The sequence below is a fragment of the Medicago sativa genome, chromosome 8 (assembly GCF_051527215.1).
Source record: "Medicago sativa cultivar Bolivia chromosome 8, Bolivia_mono, whole genome shotgun sequence".
Taxonomy (NCBI): Eukaryota; Viridiplantae; Streptophyta; class Magnoliopsida; order Fabales; family Fabaceae; genus Medicago; species Medicago sativa.
The window spans coordinates 77,888,391-77,914,361 of record NC_140756.1 but is presented as its reverse complement, the minus strand read 5'-3'; the positions used below and the strand labels follow the sequence as shown (position 1 = coordinate 77,914,361).

Genomic DNA, 25,971 nt, shown 5'->3' with positions numbered 1-25,971 from the left:
GGGGGATTTAGCCCTCTTTTTCCAACCAAAAAAAGTTAGTATCACCATCGTAATATCCAGTTCAATGAAAGGTAGACAGAGACAATTATTTTTTGATAGTGTCACACACAGTACATGGTAGAAAAGACCTTAAGATCCAAAAAGCGTTTACACATGAATTTACATTTATCTTCTTTTAAAGATACAAGTTGGACTCAAACTCAAAATCATCAAGTCTAAGACCTTTCTTTTAACTGCTAGATCAAATTTCCAGAGTTAGATGAGTCAATATCCATATTACAGTCAATAGCGGATCTTGAGTGATCTTTTAACGGTTTGAAACGAAAAGAAAAAAATTGGTGCAATAAAAATTACCCCCAAAGTGAGGGTTCGATTCTCGACGATGACTTATTTCTTTATCAAAATTAAAAAGAAATACAGTTAAAGATGCAATTGAGTATCGAATCATTGACCTCTTATCCACGAAAAGCTCCCCTTTTAACCTCCACAATTTTAGAGACAGTTCCCACATAATTTCAGTAGTGTTGAAAGAGTGTTAAAGTGAGTGTTCTTACACTCTTCTAAGAAATCAGTTTAAAACAAACTTAAGGCAATCACAGCCTCATAAGAAACCCAGTACCAAATTCAAATGAAAACCAAAGCCAAGCCTGTGATAGATACCTTGAAGAAGAAAAGACTAAAACTTGAAAATTAAGAGTAAAAAATCCCAACCAAAACCCAAACTCGCTATAATTTAGAAGAAAATACTGAAACTTTAAACCTTAGGAATAAAAAAGGCTGCAACTTTGCGTGAAATTCATGTGACATTGACTTAGATCATGTGCCTCACGTTAAAAGGTGTGTTGATAACCTTAATCTTAGCAGTATGTTTGCAGCATCCACCACTCCCTTTCATCTTACCAATCCTAGCCGAAACAAATGACCAACTAGAAAGGGAAAGATGAGATAACCAAATATAACAAGGTGTTAATGAAATTTTTTTATCAGAAGGGCCATTTATACAGTGCAAAAATTTCTATCTGAGCTCCGATATATTTACAAATATACGAAGCTAAACTATGACTGCAAAACTTGTTTTCTTTGTTCATCTATAAATTAAAAAATGGAGTCTAACACCCCACTTTGTTATCTCATGTTGCAGCATTGAGGACTTGTATTCCGCTGCAATTTATCCCAAAGGCACATCATCTGCCTTGGAGATTGGTAATGAGCTGTGTAATAACCTTCTATACAGCCAAACTGGCAGAATCTTAAGCTATGCGAATAGTGTACTGATATCGTGCTGTTAAATTGCTCTACCCACATTCCCATACTCACATCTTCCATTTTAAACAACTGCAAATAAGAGGGGGAAAAAACACCTTTAATCACAATGAACGCACTATGCATCGACCTGGAGACTTGATCAAATAACAAGAAAACAAGAAAAGTGTGCAGTGATATTTTACACTCACCCTTAATTTATGCTTCTCAAATTCAGAAACAATGTAGTGTGCGATATCATAAGACAGAATATACCCCGGTCCATTAGCATATGGTGGATAATCCTCTTCAGGCCACTCCTGAAAACAAAAGGCAACCAATAAAAATCAATATTCTCAATCACAAAAATTATAACCAGCAATAAGTAATGGAGAAAAACTTAAATACAGCTGGATAGACGATGTTTTTGATGATCCTCTCACAAAGGGGCAGTTTTTTTATTTTTGAAACAGTTTTTTTACACATTTTCAAAATATTAAAAAAAAAAATACAAAACTGCTTATTTGAAAACACCACCTACAACACTGCATCTAAGTTTTGTTCTCAAGTTAAACATGATGAGACAACAGCAACTCATTATTTTCTTTCCAAGACAACTCCCGCTCTTTAACAACGAAAAAAACATTGCATCAGGTTCTGATTACCTCGTATGTCACAGCCCATTTACCATAGCGCAAAGGTTTGTGGTGATAATTTATATTCCCAATATAAGCACCCATTGAATCTGGAACCTTCCTTACTTCGTCTATAACAGCATCCACTCTAACAAATGTGTCATCATCACCTTTCATGATGTACGCCGCAGATACTCTATTAACCTACAAACAATGTAGCACATCTTATCTATCCTCTGATTCCTCTTGAAATTTATTTATTTTTCAATCTGACAATTTTAAACAAATAGCAACTTACCCCATATTCACATATAGCCACTGTTTTCAACACAACAAGGTCGTACTTATCCATGTAAGGCACTATAACAATATCTCCAAAAAATTCTGCTTCCTTCTTCAACTCTGCATTAATTTCTATTTTCGGGTGCTGTAAAAAAAATGAAATGTCAAGAACCCCGTAAGAAAATAATAAAGCATGAAATCAAAAGGGTGTGCTATCTCATCAGCATTACCAGTGCTACAAAGAAACGAGCCACCACTTCTGAAGATTTGATAAGACTATGCTGCATCCATGACTTTCTCACAGCCATCCGCTCAGCGAAATGGTTTCCAGCTGATAGGATGCCGATGAACAATTCGACACCAAAGTTAGGTAGTGGTGGGGCACGCCATCTGGTTGAAAATTCAAGATGCTGCTGTGGAGAAATATTAGGATGTGTTGAAGGCAAGGAGGCAGCAAATATAGAATGGACATCAATATCTCCATGTACAGTGAGTCCAGTAGCATCCTCAAGAGTAAAGCCCTGCTCCAATTACAAAAGCAAAATTAAGAAATGGTACAAATCAAAATTCTGGTCAGCAAGTTGAATGACATTCATTACTCACAGTGCGATAAGGAAACGAGACCACATGCCTCCCATCAACATTAAAATGATAGCCCTCCAATCCAGCACTAACAGTAAGAACAAATAGCTTGTTCTCATTAAATGGGAATGGCCAATCAACTGTTACTTTTTTCGGCCGACCTACGAATCTATTCAACCACCATTTTGATACAAACTCCTCTGCTTGCCTATCATCTCCCCCAATCCACTTCTCACACTTCACCTGCCCATCAACTGTTTCAAACACAAGCAACAACTCAATTTAGAGGCATCACAGTTATAATGAATAAACAACACATCAAAGATTCAAAGATAAACTGGACCATGGCATAATTACACTACGAGGCAGTTATTAATGCCATATTCCCACATAGTAACAGTAGAATCATTTCATCTATTTAGTACATTAATGATTCAAATGCAAAATCAAGCCACTTTTTATCCACAAAATATAATATATAATCTCCACTTCGTCAACATTTGACAAAAGTGATTCTAAATTTCGAATTGAACTTGATTTTTGATCTGTTTCTAACCATGGTCGACTGACCTTTAAAAACACATGGTGAACCCCAAATCTACAACTAGAAACTTCCCTACCAATGCACGGTGCATACACTCACATATTCAAAGCAAACACTCCCTTTACACAGTCAACTTAGTTGTAACTGGGTTAAAGTGAAATAACATGCTTCAATGATTTTAGTCTAAAATCAAGTTCAATATAAAACTACCGGAAAACTTTCAAGCGGTGATGTATATTTTATCACTTCAAGTCAAATCTAGTATTCGTAACCAACATGTATACATTACCATCACTCTATTCATTCCGCATGAATTTGAAGTATTGAACACATACATGCATACATCAAAGATGAACCGGACTATGGCACAATTTCATAACGAGACAGTAATGTATGACACATGCCCACATAATAACTGACATTAACATCATTTAATCTATTTAGTACTGAATCATTCAAATGCATAATCAAAGCACTGTGTATAATCTGATTTAAGTGAACATTTGACCAAAGTAACTCTAAATGAACAAACGTGAGAAGCTACAGCTTGGAGGTTCGCTATCGAAACACTCACGAATTAGATGCAAAACGCAAACACTTGCTTTGTAAAATTGACTTGGTGCTAACTAAATTTAAAGTGAAACAACATGTTTGCATGTTTTTACTCTAAAATCAAACTCAATATAAATCAACAACTACAACCAAGTCTTATCCCACTAAGCGGGGTCGGCTACATGAATCAAATTACGCCATAATGTTCTACCATAAACAATGTTACAAATTACAATACAATCCAACTCATTGATCTCTAAATCTTCCTTAATAGTTGTTCTATGTCTTCCTATGTCTCTAGTAATCCGACTTATGTAAAATTTCCAATCCAACTCAAATCACTTCAAGTCAAGTCAAAACTAGTATTAGCAACCACTAACCAACATGCATATTCAACTTAAACAACAATAACCCAAAATCAAAATCTATACTTTACACATGCATTCATAAAATTATAACATAAAGTTAGAATAATCATTACCAGTATCTTGATCAGCCCGAGATTTCCAACCATCACATCTCAAAGAAGTACCCCACTGCATCCTATAGCAAGAATTAAGCTCAATAACAGGCTTCCCACTCCAATCCCCTTTCAACCTTGGATTGAAATGCAAAATCCTTGGTGGGTCTTCACCTTCCACCGTTTTCAAACCCTGCAACTCCAAAAAAAAGTGATTTTTCCCTTCCGAACTCAACGGTTTCCCAACCACCGTTATATGCGACCCTAACGTCAACCCACATGGAATCACCATCAAACTCCCATTCGCCGCAAACTCCGACCCGGTAACCGAAACCGATCGAGGACATGACCCGGGTCGTTTCTCGGGTTTCGGAGCGGTTTGAATTGGGGTTTGCGTTTTTGCAGATTGAAGTTCATTCCAAACGCGTTTTCCATCTTTGACCGATAATTGATACTCTTTGGAATCGAATGCGGCGTTGTTTAGAATCAAACCAGAGAGAATCGAATCAGCTTTGTGATGAGTACTAGGTTGAAGCTGCTGCTGTTGTTGTTCGAGAACGTGCCTTTCAGAACGAGGTACGGTGGTTTTGTTGAAAACAAAAGGGATTTCGAGAGTGAAGAGAAGAACATACAGAACAGCGATGATTATGAGAATTTGAAAGGATCGTTGTTTACAAAGAGAGGAGAACAAAGATGTTACCTTTGTTGTTGTTCTCGCTCTCTTCATAGTTTTTTTATTTTGCTACAGTTTTGCGATGACTATGATATTTTAAGAGTCAAAGGAAGGTTTGTGTTTGAGTCGGCGGTGTTGGTAGCATTCTAGTAGTAAAATTACGGTCGCAAATAAGGAACTTGTTTTAAAGTGGTTTGAGAGAAAAAGGGGAAGTGATTTCAAATTTGCTAATAGGAGTTGTATTTTATTTTTTTACTCTATTTTATTTATTGTTTGGGAATATATAAGAATGGGAATGTAATAAATTGGGCCTAACTCGTGTTTGAATAGTTTATCAACCTTTAAGCAAAGGAATATTCTTATTTCTTACAAATATATTAATTATACCTATAAAAAAAAATTACACCGATTAAAAGAAAAATTAATCAGTTAGAGCGTGTTTGTTTCAAGATTATCATAAGGTTGTGAATTTTATAATCCCATTTTCATACAAGTTTATAAAAATTGTTCACTGATAGTATTATTTATTCATAAGAATAAAATTTACACACAACTTTTTATTCTCAATGTTAAGAGGATGACAACTTTTTATTCTCAAAAATGGAACATAACTACCAATAACTACTCACTTTCATCTATTTTTTTTATTTCTATTTTATATTTTAAAATTAAATAATTTTTTAAACTTCTCAACAAAGTGTACAAAATGTAATATATTAATGTGACAATATTTTAAGACTCTTTAAAGTACATTATAATTAGAAATTAACTTTAATTATTTCAAATTTCATTAAAATGAAATCATTAAATAGGATGCAATACAATTAAATACTAATTCAATGTTGCTTTTATTTTCATTATTATTAACGCGCATTCAACAACTCATTATCATTCCCTCAAAAAAAAAACAACTTATTATCATGTACATTTAGAGGTTTTCTTCTTAATTTTACTAATCATCATTAAATAAATAACTTGAAGAAAAAAATTGACAAGAAGTTAATTAAGAAATTTAAAAATGGTTTGGTGACACGAAAGATGATAGTATTTTTTTCAAAGAAAGAAGGTGATATTTTCCTATTTACTATTTTTAAAATTTTAGTTTTTGCGTTAAAATTAATTTAAAATAAATAATTGACTAATGTTTAAATTAAGGTGCCTCTAAAAAAAATGTATAAATTCAAGTAATCAGACCAGACATTGAACCAATATATGTGACGGTTTAAGGTTCAAAAATCTGATCGCAATGAGTTTAATAGTGATTAATGTGTGTATACTTTTTTAAAAATTTATCTATTAAAATTTGAAGCTTTAAACAGACATCTCTCGTTGATTTGCCAGTGATAACATTACAAGATCATTTAAATATACTTTAATTTATCATATTAAACTTACTTATTTCAAAATAATTAAATACAAAACTAAATAAAGACTTAATTACATCATTAAATTATTCATCTTTTAAAGTTATTTCATATATCTAGCCATCGTTTATCTTTAAACAGACCTCTCTCGTCGATTTGCCTATGTGATAATTGATACTCTATGTTTTTAGCATTTCCCAGTTTAAGATTAATTTCCCGTAAAAAAACATAAAATAAAATCAATTGTAAAATAACAAAGAGACATTTCTTTTTTTACAAAAAGAAAGAGATGTTAAAAAAATAAGATTAATATACCTTCACTCACATTACCATTTTCTTTCTATTTATGTACCAAGACAAGTAATTGCTTACGTGGTAACATAGTAAAATTAAGAAGCCATCCAAATATACTGTGATTTCTTATTCTATAAGGAACTTAATGCATCATTAAACAGAGACTTAATCACATCATTAAACACTCGACTGGCTCTTTTTTTAGGGATTTCCTCTGGCTCGTATAATGATTTTGCTTAAAAAAATTATTGTTTCTTTAAAAAAAAATTGAGGGATTTCCTCTAACCCGTATAATGATTTTGTTTTTGGTTAATAACTTAATGGCTATAATTCCACCATTTTAAGTTGAATAAGCAGAAAATTTGAAGTTCAAACTTTGGTTACTGTATATATAATGCAATATTCATGTCAACTAAGGTATGTTCACAGAAACAATGATTATTTTCTTTAATTTACATAATTAAAATAAAAATGACCTCATAGAAAAAATCAATTTGATTCCTTATGGTTCTCTCGCAATCAAGCTTAGTTACTAACAGAAAATAATACTTCTTAACATCTTTTAACACTGGCTCGTAAATATTTCAATGTACACATAAACGGAATTATGCTCATGGAAACCTCTTTAATGTTAAATTTGTCTTCGAGAGCTTAACCCAGTTGGTATAGACAATACATAATATACGAAAGGTTCGGGTTCAAATCCCGGCCACCGCCAAAAAATATCGTGAGAGTTTTTTTTTCTTTTTGTTCCGTCACAATGATGTATAAGTATATGACAATATTATCATCGGTTTTTTTTTTTTTGTTACAGTAAAATTATCGAATATGACTAGAAATACTTCCTCTATCTTTCAAAAAAAAGTAATTCTATATGTATGCATGTGTAACAAAAAAAATGTATGTATGTTTTTTTTTTGTTACAGAAATGGTATACAAAATGTATGTATGTGTGAACAAATAAAAACCATTTTGGAAATTACATATTTCAACACACGGTTACACAAATATTCTCACGCCAAATACGAAGGACATGATAACACTAAATGCCCTTAAACAAATTAATTGTTCTTGTTAAAAAAAAAAAAAAAAAACTTTGATTGTTTAACAAAAGAAATAACTAATTAAATGAGGACTAAGATGGTTTAAGACTTATAATGTTGTCCGACCTCCACACTCCCATGGATAAGGAATGGGTCCAATTTTATTTATTTTATTTTTTTATATGTGAGAAAAAAGAAGAAAGAAAAATATGAGGGGAAAGGAGGACTACATCCATAAAGAAGACGCATCAAGGGCATCAACTAAATCTAACAAGCTTGATGACAAACTAGGAGTAGACGGGTAGAGAATAAGTTATTAGTTTCTAATTTTGTAAGACATCTACGGAAGCATTTACTTCACGAAGAATGTCCGAAGAGATCTTGTCCAATTTTTCTGCATGAATTCTTTATTAATCTATATCTCGTTATTGTAATGATGAAATTGAGAGGTTTCATCAATGATCTGTTGAACCACATATAAGAAATATGCAAAACACACAATTTTCGTAAACCAACATAATTTGATGCCTACCAAGAGTGCTTAAATTTTTGTATGAAGAATATAAGATAAACCAACAATGTCATAAACACCAAAATGTAATGTTCCATCAAAATTACGCACCAACCCACCAAAACCAGCCTTCCGTGAATTAATCAAAGTTTCTTTGAACACCCTCCTCCAAAAGGCATATATTGTTACCATTTTAAGTCCTTAAAGAGTGCTCTGGAGGTACTCGTTAACATTTCCTTTATTTATAGTATGCCTTCCTCCAAAGTTTGAAATGAATGAATTAAAGTCAATCAAACATCTTTTACACTCTAGAAAATTGCAAAGGAAATGTCTGTTACTTGATTGTGTTATACTCCAAACTCTAAAAAAGTTTGTACACAGATAGAAAGTTCTTGTTCGGGTTCTATTCCAAACTTTGGGATTTAGAAAGAAAGGGTGTTTGAATATATAACTTTCCTTCAAACTTCAAACAATTTGAAAGTAAGAGCCAAGTGTATTTTAGAACCATCCTCCCAACTCAAGAAAATTCGAAAGGAGTGACTTGGGGCTGGCTATATATACACAAGTTATTCTGATAATATTTAAACAATGTGATTCAATAAATTATAGAGATACATAATACAAGTAAATATATATAATGCACGGGATATAAAATAGTTTGTACAATAAAAAGCCTTTTGTAAAATAGTAGCACAATTGCATCTCCAACCAACTCATCATTTTAACAAAAATAAGCATATTAGGAACAAGTTGGAAGAAAAAACTTTTTGTATCCTCGACTAACACAACTTAGTGTAAGTTTGGCTCCATTTCTAATGAAAGCAAAATGATTATGACATGTTTGGTTGATTCAGGAGGAAAATTGATTTTTCCTTTAGAATTGATTATACTAAAAGTTATGATTTGTAGTTCTTGATTCTAGAATTGATCTATACACACATATTTATTTATTCAACTCACTTTTACATAGATGTATTTAAATACAAATCACTTTACCATTGGTTCACTTTTAGTAAAAATCAATTTTACATAATAATCAATACACTCAAAACCAATTTGTATTTTTATTCAAAGTTCCACATGCTTTTGGTCCTTGCCGATTAAACCATCCACCATCACTACGCTGCATCACGTCGATCCAATTTTAGTGGCAAACTACCATACTCATCCATTCCGCTGGCAATCGTTCTTCTCTCATATTTGTTTGATGTTTGCATCACCGTTTCAATGACAATCTTTCCACTTCGGTCTCACGCTTTCCCTCGCCTTCTTTATTTGTAATAATAAAAATTAAACGACCAACTTGTTATAATTATCTAACTTAAAATGCTATTTGACCTTAATTATAAGTTTGTTTGAAGAATAAAAAGAATTGGACTAAAATATAAGCTCACTTGCAAGTACTAAATACTATATAGTATTTGTTCTAAAAAAAATGTTGACATGCCACTATTCTTGGGAGATTAGAAATCAATATTGTACATATTTGTACACAAAAATAAAATTAATATTAGACATACATAAAATGCATATATTAATTACAAGCTTATAATTTGAATTAAATTATTTGAGTTTATCAATTACTAGCATATTTGTGAAATAATTTAGAAGAGTTTATGAAAATAACTTATGATATGTTAAAAAAAGTTGTTTTCAACATATTTTTAATGAAAGATTAATGAAAACAATTCATCATTTACCTTATAAAAAAAAAGTATACAAAAATTTAGCAAAACATGTTCATAATTTTTATCGTTGTTGTCTTAACCCTTTTGTTCTTAAATGAAGGAGACTTGATGATGTAAAGAACTAAATATGGCATGATCAATATTCTTTCAATCAAAATTTGAATTTAGATATCTCAAATGATTCATCTTTATATAGTCTTACTAATCCATTTGAATTCAATTTATGTGGAGAGAAGGGAAATATCAAATATGTGATGGGAACATTGTCCATTTTGGACGGTATTGATCAACAAAGCACCGTCTAGAATTAATGACTCCGTTCGTCGACCACATGTGTAGCATGAGACCACAATCTAGAAACACGATAGACATGTTGAATGGTTTGTTTATCTTCATTTCCTCCCACACTAAACTACGAAAGTGAACAGTACTTCCAAACATATTAGATATTCATAAGTTCACAAATAAAAACAACATTAATGCTATTTGGCTTAAATTATGAGTCATAGCAGTATAATTTTTTCATTCTCATTCTCCTTAAAAATGGACCATATTTTAGCCTAGAGAAGTTTTTTAACCCCCTAGTTTAAGCCATAAATAAACTACTGTATATGAGAAAATCCATTTTGTACCTCTCTCTGAGACATGACCTAACCTTACCTAACCTATACTCCTCTGCTCTATTTTTTTCATTCTCACACACGTAAGTGCTAGTCAAAGGTCAACAATCCCTACATTCATGTGTCATATCCCAACACACACACCCCTTGGCGCGTGACAAAACCAAAACAACACTCAACTTGTGTTATCTAATCTCACCGCACAAGTCTCGGTGGGATTTAGTATGGGAAAGGCTAGTTTTTTCCCACCATGGGAAAGTAAGTTTTAACCATTAGATCTCATGAAGAATACACCCTTATCATACTCCCTCAACACTCAATTTTTCTCCCTCTCTCTTCAACCACACAAACATCAACGATTTCTCACTTTCTCTCTCTACCTCCTCCTCTCTCTCTCTCTCTCTCTCTCTCTCTGAGCAGAACCACCACCACCACCCCTGTTTAACACCTAGATCTCCCTCAATTTCTCTATATTTTGTGATGATTTGATTAATTTGATCAAAGATTGATATGATTTTGGATTTTTTTTTTAATTTCTTATTTTTATTTTATGGCTTTTCATTCCTAATTTTCTGGATTTATAATTAATTTTGTGAGATGAAAATAATAATGGAAAAGATGAACAATCATATGCTCTGGTGTAAGGAGAGATTTCTCACCCAACCCATGAAGCTAGGAACGGAACTCGTCTGATATCGCATAACTTCACACAATTCACATGGGGGAATTGTAGAGCAATGGAATTGTAGAAGCACCAATGGCAAACACGTACAAATTTGACGATTGGAAAGGGACATAGAAGAGGAATTGTAGAACTAACATTTTTTATACTCTTTAATTATGTTTTTGAAATTAAGTTTAGATTTTATAGATGTAGTTTAGTTGTTGTTATGGATGTATTGTACTGTGTGGTTTCTATTCTCTTCTTTTTCTTTTTGCTGAATTTTGTTTCTCTTTTGTCTTTTTAGAAGGTCAATGGATCCAATATTTCAATGAAAATGTTTGATTTTTTTTTCTTTCAATGACAAGTGAAATTAAACATACAGTGAGATTGTTTAATGGCAAAGGTTGAAGACTGAAATTAAACATGGTGGTGGTTAGAATGGTTATATTCTTGAGGGTGGAGAGAGGAGGTTGAGGATAGAGATAGGAGATAAAGAGAGATTTGATACAGACAGACCATAATAAATCTGTGTTCTTGGCTAGATCTAATGGCTTAATCTAACTTTCCCATGGTGGGAAAAAACTTCACTGTCCCATGCTAAATCCCACCGTCTGCCCACCCACAAGTCTCAATCTAATGAACAGTTTCAAGCAAAGTTACCTTCCTCTTCTTCATGTTCTTTCCCCAACAACACCTAGAAAAGCTAACCCAATACACTTTACCACTTTCTACTTCTATAACCCTTTTCTTCTATCTTTCTCCACAACAAAACAAAACCACCCAAAAACCAAAAAATATCATACTAAAACAGAATATTGCTATTTGCACCGTCTATTCAACATGGCACACCGTTCTTCCCGCCGGCGAAACACGGCACCACCGGAGACAAATCCACCTCCTGCTTTAGCTAAGCAACCAAAACCCACCACTACAAAAACCACCATCTTCTCATCATCACCTTCACCTTCTCACTATCCAAAACCAAACCAAGATTTGATTCAAGCTACTAAATCTTCTTTTTTAGTTAAACCTTTTCAAAGTCTTAACTTAGGTAGCAAAAAAACCAAACAACATTCTCAAACCAAACATGTTGACTCACGTTTGCAAGGTAAATCCATGACAACCTCAGCTATATTTGATTCATCAAAACCCAACAACAACACCCACCAAACAAAAATCACAGTACTAACACCAAATCATGAAAAAGATAGTGTTTTTTTGCATTCTAAGAGGACCCTTAAAGAGAAACCACCTCAAAAACCTAGTTCAGAATTGGAAAAGTGGAAACTTCAGGGGTTGTTGAAGAATGAGAAAAAGGTGGTTGAGGATGTTAAGGTTGAAAAGTCAAGAAAAGTAATTGTTGTGGAAAAAGAAGGTGGTGATGTTAAGGAGAGAGTTTCTGTTTCTATGGGTCAAAGTGGTGGTAGAAGAAAATCGTTATGTGGGTCAATGATTGATTTAGGTGATTTCTTTGCAATTAATGGAGCAAAAATGGTTTCAGCTGATATGCCACCGTTTATGCAGATCCATGCTGTTGATTGTGCTAGAAAAGCTTTTGATAGTATGGAGAAATTCACTTCCAAAACCCTAGCATTATCCCTCAAGAAGGTATAATTCATATCATCATTACTCATTACTTGTTATGTTCATTATTCAATTCAATTGTTTTTATTTAAAGTGATTTGATTCTTTCTTTTTTCACAAAGATTCTAAATTAGTTTTGAATGAATTGATTATGGTTAAAAATGACTTAATGTACTATTTAAACCTAGTTCAATTGACAATGTCGGTATTGTTAGACTTGACACTTTTATCGGGTTCGAACCAAGGGTAGGGTCTTGTAGCTGTGTCCGAGTTTTAGTGGTCCTTAGATGACTTTAGCGTATGTTGACGAGAGAATGATTGGTTACGAGAAAGATAGAGACAAAGTCATCAATGTCACCCAAATCAAATTTTGTCTACATGCCCAAAATGACTTGAATGTAAGTGTATGTTTGAATTTAGTGTGGAATTGTCAAAATTGCAGTGATTTTTGACAAACGCACCCCGATCCAAATTTAGCAAAATGATTTGAACAATAAATTATATGTTAGCAATTGTAGTTTTGAACAATCATTTGTCTCCTCCTAAAGAAAATCATTATAAACGTGGTTTACTTTTGCATTAGGAATAATTTAGGGTGTAATTCAAAATTTGAGTGAGTCATTGAATATTTTAGTGAATGATTGGTCAATGAATTCGGTTGTGTGGGTTGAAATATTGCAGGAATTTGATGGGGTGTATGGACCAGCATGGCACTGTATTGTGGGGACTAGTTTTGGATCATTTGTGACCCATTCTGTTGGAGGATTTCTATATTTCTCAATGGATCAAAAATTGTACATCCTTATATTTAAGACTGCTGTACAAAAAGCAGATTGAAGGAAGGTGGTGAATTTGGCAGCAATCACAGAAGATGAAACGAATTTCGGTATAGATTTGTCATAGAAAGGTAAAAAGGCTTAGAGTAGAAACATCCTTTGTACATTGGCTTATGCTTCCAAAATGAATCACCCCCGTTGTTTGTCTTATCATGATTTTACAGAACCTAAGTGCATGGTTAGAATCATAGCGAGTTTGATGAAATCACATTGCTGTATTGTAGCATTGGTTAAAATCGATTATACTAAATTTACCGTCAAATTAAACATGCACTAAGTAGACTTACTTGAAGATATGAAGGCTATGTAAACTAATGGTTTAATAGAAGTAATCAACATTATTTCCAACGGTGGTCACAATTGTTGCTGCTGTATAATCAACATGTATTTATCCATTTAACTGAAATCAAATTTGATTGTACAATAATTAGAACTGGAATTTACTTTCCCAGTCACAGATGTTGCAGTTTAAGCACAGTTTGACACGATCAATTTTTGAGCTCGGTTAGCTTATATAATTTCATATGGTTAAAATATACTCCCTCCGTTTCAAAATGAGTGTCGTTTTAGGTGTTTACACACATATTAAGAAATGCAATGATTAAGAGAAAGAGAATGGTTATTTTACCAAATTATCCTTATTAACTATTGGTTAGTTTTAAAAGTAATATTTTGGAAGTAGTGTGCAGAGTATTAATTGGAGGGTACAATTGAAAAGAAAAAGTTATTATTGCATTGGAAACTGAAAGCGACACTCATTTTGAAACAAATTTTTTTGGCTAAAGCGACACTCATTTTGAAACGGAGGGGGTATTTGTTTGGCAATCATGTTTTCCTCACAAGTTCATGCCGTTTTTTTACTAGTTTATAATATTGTTTGGTAATCTATTTCAAGTTGCATTTGAATTTATAGTGTATAATTTTTCTATTATTTTTACCCATCTTTTATTTCATTTTATATGCATCATCTGGTTCAACATTTCAATTTCATTTTATATGCATCATCTAGTTCAACATTTCATTTTATCAATTTTGTCAATACTATAAATTTAATCTAATAGTTTATACATGTTTTTTTTGAAGGAAAGTTTATACATATGTTGTAAACTAGCTTATCAACAATAAATTTATTTGTTATAAGTTCATCCACCATCAGTTCACTCAATAATCTGCATCAATTGATTTCTTAAAAAAATGTGATATGTTAGCCGCAATTTATGTTGAATCTGTTAAATTGGTTTTTTTAACGGTGTTAAGTTGATTTATATTGATGCATAGTTATGTATTTATTATAATATAATAATATATTACAAGTTTTTATTTTAAGGAATTAATATATTACAAGTTGAATAACATCAACATGATATACACTTCAAATAAACATTGTAAAGTAACAATGGTTAAAATATATTTGTTTGGCAATCATGTTTTCCTCACAAGTTCATGCCGTTTTTTTACCCATCTTATATTTCATTTTATATGCATCATCTAGTTCAACATTTCAATTTCATTTTATATGCATCATCTAGTTCAACATTTCATTTTATCAATTTTGTCAATACTATAAATTTAATCTAATAGTTTATACATGTTTTTTTTGAAGGAAAGTTTATACATATGTTGTAAACTAGCTTATCAACAATAAATTTATTTGTTATAAGTTCATCCACCATCAGTTCACTCAATAATCTGCATCAATTGATTTCTTAAAAAAATGTGATATGTTAGCCGCAATTTATGTTGAATCTGTTAAATTGGTTTTTTTAACGGTGTTAAGTTGATTTATATTGATGCATAGTTATGTATTTATTATAATATAATAATATATTACAAGTTTTTATTTTAAGGAATTAATATATTACAAGTTGAATAACATCAACATGATATACACTTCAAATAAACATTGTAAAGTAACAAATATCCACTATATTTGAAAAATCCTTGAAAAACAAAACTATATTTGAAAAAACAAAATTGTATAAATGTTTACGTTAAAACCAGTAAGTATTGCTTTTGAGAGTATCGTTAAAATTTTTAAAAAAAAAATCAACAAATAACACATTAATATATAACATTTCAAAATAATAATAAAAAAATGATATTCCTTCAAAACAAATTATATGGTATTCAGAGGAAGTATTGTTTTTGAAATGTGATTTGATTTCAAAAATACATCTCAAAATTTGACATTATTCCAACAATTTTTACTAAAAGATATTAAGAAAATATCAAATGAAAATTAATTTTGTTCGGCTTGGTTTTTTTATTGATTTGCAGATATCAATTTAGACCAATTTAAAGGTGAACATCCCTTTACATAAATTCCAAAACTATGTTCGACATCAAAAAGGTGTGCGCCTAACGACCAATGTTTATGTGGCTCCACTTCCTACACCATTGTTGGATTTTTGCCCATTGTCCCATTTTGGCACCAACGTTGTTCATATATTCGTCAGTCGTCACACCAGTTATATAAACCCTACACAACACAACGCAGGCAAATTATTATTTTTAACTACCCGATATCTAGCGGAAATGACCCTAATAACCTAAAGTTTGGTTGAAAAATAAGAAAAATCTGATCAAGAATTGTTTCACCCATGAATCAAAATGATATGATTTTTCTGAACAATTCGTCTAATTAAACGCATCAACCACTAAAACCTAAATATTTGGTTACGCGCAAATTTATCTAAACTTGTGGCAACTAGACTAATGACGAGATGATATATTTAAGTGCATGTTTGTTATCTTGTTAGATTTGACAAAATTACGACACCATGATTTCGACAAGTTCACTATGATGTCAAATTTGCACTAAGAGAATTTTTGTTTCATGTTTTTCCACTTATTTCATGTTTAGTATATGTTTGGTTCCACGGTGATATAAATTGGTTTTAAATGAATTAACAAAGTAAAGATGTAAAATTTGTTAGACTAAAAAATGATTTAAATGTAAAATGATTTATATTTAAATATCAATGTAAAAATGGATTGACAAATAAATTTAAGACTAAAAACTAACTATAGAAGTTCAAAACTATAAATTGTGGTTTCAAATTATAATCAATTTTAGATGTAAAATCAATTATACTTTAGAATACTCGAACATATCAAAATGAATTCTACGACTTTAGAAGTAAAGGTCATGCTAACAATGTTATGTAGAAATTGTTAAATGTTATTCTAGGACACTTGTTAATGATTAAAAAAAAATTGTTAAATGTTATGTAGAAATTTATTTTTTAATCTTTCAATAAATTAAATACACAATTTTTAAGATAAAATTGTTACTTTGAGCTTATTATCAAGTGTCTTAGAGACACTTGTTAGTATTTTTTTAGAATTGGTCGATTTTTCAAAAAGTTAAACAAAAACAAACAGATGGTATAAATATGTAGAATCATTCAAATTTCAAATCTTTTTTTATTTTATTTTATAAATTTTAACAAAAAAGAGAGTGAAGATAAAGTTATTGCATTAATTTCTTTCAAAAAAAGTTATTGCATTAATGTTAGAAAAAGAAAACAACAGGTGGTATATCTCTGATCTGATAATCTGCACTTGCAGTGATGAAAAGGTCATAGATTGCGTGCAGTTCGTATTCACACGTATATCTCACTTTGGTCGTGTTAACTTGTCCCTTAAGGGCACATGTTAAGGAACCTAAAAAGAGTAATTTTGTATTGGAAAACATAATATTTTAGCTTTTAAGAAGTTGACTACAAGACTTTTAATATGTATATTTTTGTAATGAGTTCCTTAACATGTGTCCTTGAGGGCACAAGTTAACATTTGCCTTTTAATTTTTATCTACTAGGAAAACTTATTTGAAACATTATTTGAATCTCATAATTATTCCATTGACCCGAATGACCAGGAAAATGTCGTTAGCAGTGGACACTGTGGTTGGAATTGGTTCACTTGTGATAATTGATAGTATGGGTCTGTTTGATAAGCCCATAAAAGAGCTTTTAGCTTTTAGCTTATAAGATCGTTTGATAAAAAAAAGTCTTGTTTGGTAACACTTTTCACCATGAGCTTATAGCTTATTTCACGAGCTTATAAGCTATTTTTCAGAAGCTACTTCAAGTAGCGTTTGAGCTTATAGCTTTTAGCTTCTCATGTTTTATTCCATATTTACCCTTACCACTTTAACTAAAACCCATGTTTACCCTTAATAATTAATTTATTATAATTTAAAACAAAACAAAAACGATGCTACATCTGCATGTACACACGATTGCTGAATCTCTACCGCGAAACCATTGTTCAGTACAAGACACATACAATTTTTTTTCCTATTGTTGTTGTCCTTTTAATTGTGCAATATAATTTTTATTTTCAATTGTGCTACTGCTGGGTATGTATGTATGTATACGTATGTTTTTTTTTGTTTCATCCTTCGTTCTTTTTAACAAAAATTTTTAATCTTATGAATTGATTATTTTTTATTTTATTCTTAAAATAAATTTGTAAACTTTAGTTTTTTTATTAATGTATAATAACTGGAAACTGAATCGAAATAAATTGAAAATAAATTTTTACCGAAAAACAATAATTTAATAATATTTAAACATTTATTAAATTTAAAATATTTAAAGTATCAATTATCTTAAATATTAATTTATAGTGGTATAAATTTTAGATGAATTAATAATGTCCTTTTATGTAATTTTACATTTATCAGCTAGTTCAACCGCTAATTTTACCAAACACTCTAATTAGCTTATCAGCTATCAGCTAAAAGCTATTAGCTAGCTTATCAGCTATCCGCTATTTTTACCAAACAGAGCCTATATGTCTTCCAAGTTTCAAAGATTCAACGTCTCTATAATGATTTTATGTAGTATTATTTATTTGAATCTAAGATTATTTTCCTAAGAACATCTACAATTACATATCCAAGGAACTTTGTAAATTAGTTTCATAAGATTGAAATATTAATTTTCGCTATTTGAAAGTGTAACAGTGGAAAAGATAAATATGTAATATGGAAGAGAAAAACCATATGTGTGAGTTAAACAACTTAATATCCATATGTGTGAGTTAAACAACTTAATGTCCATAATTTTGGATGAGTGATGAGATTGACAAAATCACATTGCGATAGCATTCTTGAAACTTCAAAGTATAGTTTATGTCAAAATTATATGGTTCGATATGAACTCAAAAGATGCATGTAGGTGATAAAATATTTTATTGGAGTAAAAATCATGTGAATATCATAAAAATTATAATTTTTTATGCAAACAAATTATGTCATATGAAAAATCTGAGGACAAATCATACATGTACAGCCCAAAAAAAAAAGTTTTAGCGGGGTGGTATTTCGGTGACTTTGAGTTTGGTAACTTTAGTGTATTTTAGATGAGAGAGAATGATAGATGAGTGATTAAAATAAATTATTTTAATAAAAAAGAATTATTAAATAGGAGAGAGATAGAGACAAAATCACTTAACTCATCACCGAAATGCTACCCTTTTAGCATTGTTTTAAATGTTATTACTAGAATTGGACTCCCTGTTTTCTATATTTCAATTTATACCCCTGATTCAAAATCACCATTTGATCCCTAATTCAATATTTTTTAATATTACATAGATTCAAATACCGTGACCTACCATATTCATATTCCAGATTTCAATTCCATAATCTCCTAAAAAAAATCGATTCCTTATCCTTCAGATTTTAGTAAAACAAACGTTCTTTTGAAAACGAAGAATTATGGCCTGTGTTTCTAATCTATTCTCATCGTCTTTAAATTTGATATCTAATATCAAACGAAGAATTGAAATGTGAAGTTTAATATTGATATCGAATCAAATTTCAAATATCAAACGAAGAACCAAGAGGTAAAGTTTGAGATTGAAACAAATGAGATTAGAAAACTCTCAAAAAATCTGCAAAGATAAGTTTGATTGTTTTTGGGACAATAAGGTTGTGCTTAAAGAGTCTCAATAATAATCAATCATGAGAATATGCTTGATTATTGTTGAGATACGTTCATGTATTCTGAGAGAAAACATGATATACCAATTGCAAGCCTTATTCTTTGAACCATTTCATTATAGAACTAGTAACAAACCCGTGCTGACGCACGGGTACAGTAAACATTTGTTATTTGTAAAAGATCATTAAATTTTAATAAGAGTTTTGATGTAATTGAATTGTTTGTCAATGTAAAGTAAATATTGAATTATTTGTGTATTATATGTTTGATGGTATAATAAAGTAAAATTGCATTGATTAAGTAATTTAAACATTTTTAAATTAGATTTTTGAATTAGTAGAAGACAATTGATATTAATTAAAATGTAGAAAAGACAATTGAGATGCAACATTAATGCATTGGCACAATTTTAGGAATAAACTATTAGAAAATAACCTACATAGTCCTTCAAAACATTGAGATTAAAACCTCAATCCCACGACGCTTTTTAAACATTTGAATTTTAAATCAAATAAACTTATTCCTTTTCAGCTAACTAAAATCGAGAAATAAATTGGTAATCACATAAAACTCCTTGTAGACCAATACATTTTTTACCACTCGATAGAACCATCACATCCTATCAAAACTCGGATAAATGAACTCAATATAAAAATTTATAATAAACAAATTGAGTGGTGGTTTAGATTATTCAATTATTCTTCCCATAAAAAAAAGGTTATTCAATTATTGGTTTTACTTAAGCGTTAAAAGAGTTAGAGGTTCTGACTTTAAACCTGAACAAATAAGTAAATATTAATAGAAGAATTAATGTTTATCGAGTTTTTTTAAATAATAAAATAAACATTTTTTTTAATAAAAAACAATTTGGGAACGAAAAGTAAAACAACACCATCTTCTACATGTTCCAAATCTATAAATATATTGAAACTAGGTGATTTAATATATTGTTTCTATTGCAGCGAATTTTTTTTTTTTGGTTGAATAATGTAGCGAAATAATTATATTTTAAAGAGATTAATTTTTTTAATTTTTTTTTGACAAGGATTAATTTTTTTAATTAAGATTTAAAATAATATTGCTAACTCACGGTCAATAGAATAGTTTAAATAATCCTTAAAAAAAAGTTTAAACAAATAGTAAAATAAGTAACAATAATAAATCAGACGTGAATTAGAAAAGAAAGTTAAGATGTCCTTAACTCACTTGGATGGGGACATATAGGTAAAGTTTAAGGTTTGAACCTGACCACCACCAATAAAGAAAAGAAAGGGAAGATGTTTCCATTCGTTTTGAAGAAGCTACTTTCCTGGAAAAATAGCTTTTGGGGAATCACCGTTAAAGGTTTGTTCGAATTGAATATATAAAAAGAAAAAGATATCAATAGATAGTTCGAAAAGACTTTGTGTGTATTGGACCTGGAAGCGTTAAGATAGTGCCGGTGGATTCAGATGATTTATGGTATGCATATAATTTGATAGCTCCTGGTGATTCGATCATGGCTGTTACTATTAGGAAGGTTCTTAGAGAAGCTGCTAATGGTGGAAGAGATGTTGAACGTGTTAAACTCAAACTGGAAATTAAAGTTGAAGATGTGACTACTTGTTTTCATATTCACTAATTAACGTGGCAACACATTATTTGATGCATACGTAAAATAAGTATACACTAACAGAGTACCATAGAACTCAAGTTACAACGACCTTTTGTGCTCAGGAAGGTAACTGTTATGATTCATGTTTCTGTTTCGTATATGTATGTGCTTCACGTGCATATCAAGTTATCAACTACATCTTTTACTTGGATAAATCATTTTGGTTAGAACTTAGAACTATATCAAAATTTCGGGAGATTTATGACAATTTCTTTTCGAAGAAAGTCGATATTACTAAAGATTGTGTTTTACCTCTCGTAGGATGTCTGGGATTCTTATGCTTTCGATATTACTATAGAATTAGTGATATTGATATGCTCTAGATCTAAGCTGCCTTCACTAGTGCCAATGATATGATGCGATCTAAGTTGGCTGGTCATTTTTTATTTACTACCTTAATGTCACTCCCATTATGGGAATCCCATACCCATGTAACGTGAGATGTTTATGCTAATTTTATACCCATGTACTGACCATGTGTGTCTTGCTACTGCCATATATATGACCAATTTTATGTTGCATAGGTGAGACAAATTTTATACCATACATAAGCTTGTTTTCACAATTTGATTAATAGATCTTACGTTGAATCAAATGTAATATGACATGACTTATTGATCTGATAGAAGAAAGCATCATTGTACATGGTGCAAGACTAATGCACATTAGATAAAAACTCCATACATAAAACTCAAATCCATCTTCCGTAAGTTCCTTTGTTCACAACAACATATTTCAACTACAACAATATTGGTAAGTAAGTGATGTTAGCGCAGCAAGCTTGTTCAACAAGCAATCAGAAAACCAGAAGCAGTTTTCTATCAGAAGCAGTTTCTATCAGAAGCAGTAACCAGAAGCAGTTTCTGGTTATGGGGTATTTGAGAGAAATTAAGAGAAGAGAAAGAGTATGAATTGATGAAAGTAAAGTTGTTTATTGAATGATATCTATCAAATATGTACAATGAATTGTAGCTTATATACACAACTAGTTAGGTAGCTTAAAGCATAAGCAATGTAACAAACCCTAACCTCTTATTGGCTACACTCTAACAAACTTGTAACAAATTTTAAAACAAACTAAAACAAACTGTGAATAATCATTTAAACATGATTACCACTAAACTAAACTTGAATTAGTAACAAAACTAACATCCTCCCTTAATTCAAGTTTCCACTTCCTTCATTCCAATCAAGCTTCTGAGCTTGATGAACCTGTCAACCTTCAAGGCTTTAGTGAATATGTCTGCAAGCTGCAGCTTAGTAGAGCAGTGAACAATCTGCAGTGCTCCTTTGTTTACTTGCTCCCTTAGAAAATGAAACTTAGTCTCTATATGCTTGCTTCTCCCATGCAGAACTGGGTTTCTTGCCAAGCTTATAGCAGATTTGTTGTCTATAAACAATGCTATAGGTCTGCTAACCTCTATCTCCATTTCCTTGAGTACATTCTCCAGCCAGACTGCCTGACATGCTGCCATACATCCTGCAATGTACTCAGATTCACAGGTTGACAATGCTACAATTGGTTGCTTCTTAGCACACCATGAAATTGGAGCATTTAAGAACTTGAATAGGTACCCTGAAGTGCTCTTTCTATCCTGTTTGTCTCCACACCAGTCAGCATCAGAATATGCTATCAGTTCCATAGAACTATCATTCAAGCCTTTTGGAAATAGAATACCATACTGCAGTGTCCCTTTGATGTATCTCATCACCCTTTTGGCTGCTAGAAGATGAGATACTCTTGGTTCACTCATGAATCTACTGATTATACCAACTGCATATGCAATATCAGGCCTACTATTGCATAGATACCTCAATGACCCTACAATTTGTTTGAACAATGTAGGATCCACCAGTTCTTCATCTTCATTCATCATAAGCTTTACATTTGTCTCAGCAGGTGATGATGATGGATTGCAGTCACTCATATTGAACCTTTTCAATATGTCAGATGCATATTTCCTTTGATGCATCACCAGACCCTCTGCATCTTCAGTAAATTCCATGCCTAAAAAGTATGTCAATCTTCCTAAATCTGACATTTCAAACTCATTCATCATCTGAGTTTTGAATGCTTCTATTTCAGCTTCATCACTACCAGTCACTATCAGGTCATCAACATATAGACAGATAAGAAGTTGATTACCTTCATTTCCTTTCTTCACATAAACACCATATTCAGACTTGCATTTGACAAATTCTTGCTGCACAAGAAAACTGTCAATTCTCTTGTTCCAAGCTCTTGGTGCCTGTTTCAAACCATAGAGGGCTTTGTGTAATCTGTACACCATATTCTCCTTCCCTTTGATTTTGAAACCTGGTGGCTGTGTCACATATACTTCTTCATCTAAAGGACCATTTAGAAAGGCAGATTTTACATCCAGATGATGCATTGGCCAGTTTCTGCCACAAGCTATAGCCACTATCAATCTCACAGTCTCCAGTCTTGCTACTGGAGCATATATTTCAAAGTAATCCATACCAGCCTTCTGCATGAATCCTCTAGCCACTAGTCTTGCTTTGTGCTTGGCTACTTCACCATTTGGTTTCAATTTCAACTTGAAAACCCACTTCACATCTATTGGTTTCTTGTTTGCAGGCAGTTCTGTGAGTTCCCATGTGTTGTTTCTGTTGATTGAATTCAACTCTTCAATCATTGCACCTTTCCACACACTCTCATTCAGTGCCTCTTCATGATTGATTGGTTCAGCATCTGCTAATAGTGCAAAGTGCACAAATTCCCCATCTTCATTAACTAAATTATCTGGAGTGACTTCATGTCCAGCTAATCTAGTTGAAGCAAATCTCTGTCTAGTTGAAGTTCTGATGACTGGATTTTCTTCAGCTTGCACTTCAGGTTGAACTTCAATATCAAGTTGAACTTGTTCAGCTTGATCATCTTCTACAATTGCAGTGGGAATTGTATGACTGGAACTCTTCTCTTTCCTATTCCAATCTCATGCTTCATTTTCACAGATTTTAACATCTCTACTAATCACTATTGAATGATTTAGAGGATGATATAATCTGTAAGCACCTGTTTCATGATAACCAACCAATATCATAGGCTCACTCTTGTCTCCCAGCTTTCTTCTCTTTGCATCAGGGATATGTATATAACATAGTGAACCAAACACTCTTAAGTGTTTTGCTGACTGCTTGCAACCAGTCCAAATCTCTTCAGGAATCTGATCAAGTCTCTTAGTGGGGCATCTGTTCAAGATGTAGGCTGCAGTTCTTACTGCTTCTCCCCAGAAAGTGTTAGGCATCTTCTTCAGCTTGAGCATGCTTCTGGTCATGTCAAGCAGACTTCTATTCCTTCTCTCAGCCAAACCATTATGTTGTGGAGTGTATGGAGCAGTGACTTCATGCACAATACCATTGTCTTCACAAAACTTCTCAAACACCTTTGAGGTATACTCTCCACCACCATCAGTTCTTAAAATCTTAATAGACTTTCCACTTTGCTTTTCTACCAAGATTTTAAACTTCTGAAACATTTCAAATGCTTCACTTTTGGCCTTGATCAGATATAACCAGAGTTTTCTGCTGAACTCATCAACAAAACTGATGAAGTATTTGTTGCCTCCTAATGAAGGAACCTCTAAAGGACCACAAACATCTGAATACACAACATTAAGTGGTTCCTTTGATCTACTAGCCATACTAGAACTGAATGCATTTCTGGGTTGCTTTCCCAATAAGCAAGTATCACAGACAGTGTTTGGTATTTCAATTTTAGGTACACCAAGTACCATTTCTTTATCAACCAAATGATTAAGACCTCTAAAATTGAGATGACCATACCTATAATGCCAGAGCCAGCTATCTTCATCTTTCACCATAGCTGATAAGCAATTCAGTTCCACAGCTTTCATATTGGTCTGAAAAGTTCTATTCTTTGCAAGAGGAGTCTTCAATACTAGCCTTTGATCTTTATCAAACAGCTTGAAGATGTTGTCCTTCATAACCACTGAGTATCCCTTCTGAATGAATTGACCAACACTCAGTAAATTGCACTGCATTCCAGGAACATAGAGAACTTCTTCAATTATTGCCCTTTTTCCATTCTTCCCTTCAATAGCAATATTCCCCATTCCTTCTGCAATCAAGACTCTATGATCTGCAAGCTTCACTTTTGTATTCCTTCCAGGATCCACTTGTCTTAACCATGTCTTGTTACCAGTCATGTGATTAGAACAACCAGTATCTAAGAACCAACTTTCTGAATTGCAGCTCTCATTACTGGTTGTTGTAACCATCATGAATAATGATTCTGAATCTGAATCATCTTGTGCAATTTTTGCTTCCTCTTCATCATTCTTTGATTGTTTTCCTTTACCAGACCAACACTCTGAAGCATAGTGCCCAAATTTCTCACATTTGAAGCATTGAATCTTCCTCTTATCAGTTTTCTTCTTCTGATTAGAATTTCCTTCCTTTGAAGATTCACCTTTTTCAGATCCATTGTTCTTGCCTTTAGATCCATTTCCTCCCTTAGAGTTTTTCCTCTCTTTCTTGGAATTCTTTCTATCATTTTCATCCTTCTTGGTAGTTTGAACTTGCAAGGCTTGTTGAATTGATCTTTCACTGCTCCTTTCTGAAACCATCAATTCATGAGCTTCTAAAGAACTCTGCAACTCCTCAATCTTCAATGTCTTCACATCTTTTGATTCTTGAATTGCTACCACAATGAAATCAAATCTTGGAGATAGAGTCCTCATGATTTTTTCAACAATCTGTTGATCTGTCATTGCTTCCCCACAAGCCTTCATCTGATTCACAAGAT

At 32.0% G+C, this 25,971-nt stretch overlaps 2 protein-coding genes across 2 annotated transcripts; one reads left to right on the top strand and one right to left on the bottom strand.

Annotated features, from left to right (window-relative positions):
• Positions 1-956: 956 nt before the first annotated feature.
• Positions 957-5,038, bottom strand: LOC146901809 (hydroxyproline O-galactosyltransferase GALT6-like). Its single transcript, XM_085735617.1, has 7 exons — positions 4,319-5,038; positions 2,763-2,995; positions 2,390-2,680; positions 2,176-2,304; positions 1,908-2,081; positions 1,455-1,562; positions 957-1,335 (listed from the first exon to the last, which is right to left on the bottom strand). Exons 1-7 carry the CDS (start codon positions 5,022-5,024, stop codon positions 1,126-1,128), a joined length of 1,851 nt encoding a protein of 616 aa, XP_085591743.1. The 5' UTR covers positions 5,025-5,038; the 3' UTR covers positions 957-1,125.
• Positions 5,039-11,859: 6,821 nt separating this feature from the next.
• On the top strand, positions 11,860-14,029 carry LOC146901808 (uncharacterized). The gene is made up of 2 exons (XM_085735616.1): positions 11,860-12,762; positions 13,420-14,029. The coding sequence occupies exons 1-2, from the start codon at positions 11,995-11,997 to the stop codon at positions 13,573-13,575; spliced, it is 924 nt and encodes a 307-aa protein (XP_085591742.1). The 5' UTR covers positions 11,860-11,994; the 3' UTR covers positions 13,576-14,029.
• The last annotated feature ends 11,942 nt before the right edge of the window (positions 14,030-25,971 follow it).

Coding starts and splice junctions, on each gene's coding strand:
- LOC146901809 (XM_085735617.1), bottom strand. CDS start 5,024: ATGAAGAGAGCGAGAACAACAACAAAGGTAACATCTTTGTTCTCCTCT. Junction 1,563..1,907: donor AATGGGCTGTGACATACGAG/GTAATCAGAACC, acceptor TTTTGTTTTCAG/GAGTGGCCTGAAGAGGATTA. Junction 1,336..1,454: donor TTGAGAAGCATAAATTAAGG/GTGAGTGTAAAA, acceptor TCTTATTTGCAG/TTGTTTAAAATGGAAGATGT.
- LOC146901808 (XM_085735616.1), top strand. CDS start 11,995: ATGGCACACCGTTCTTCCCGCCGGCGAAACACGGCACCACCGGAGACA. Junction 12,763..13,419: donor TAGCATTATCCCTCAAGAAG/GTATAATTCATA, acceptor GAAATATTGCAG/GAATTTGATGGGGTGTATGG.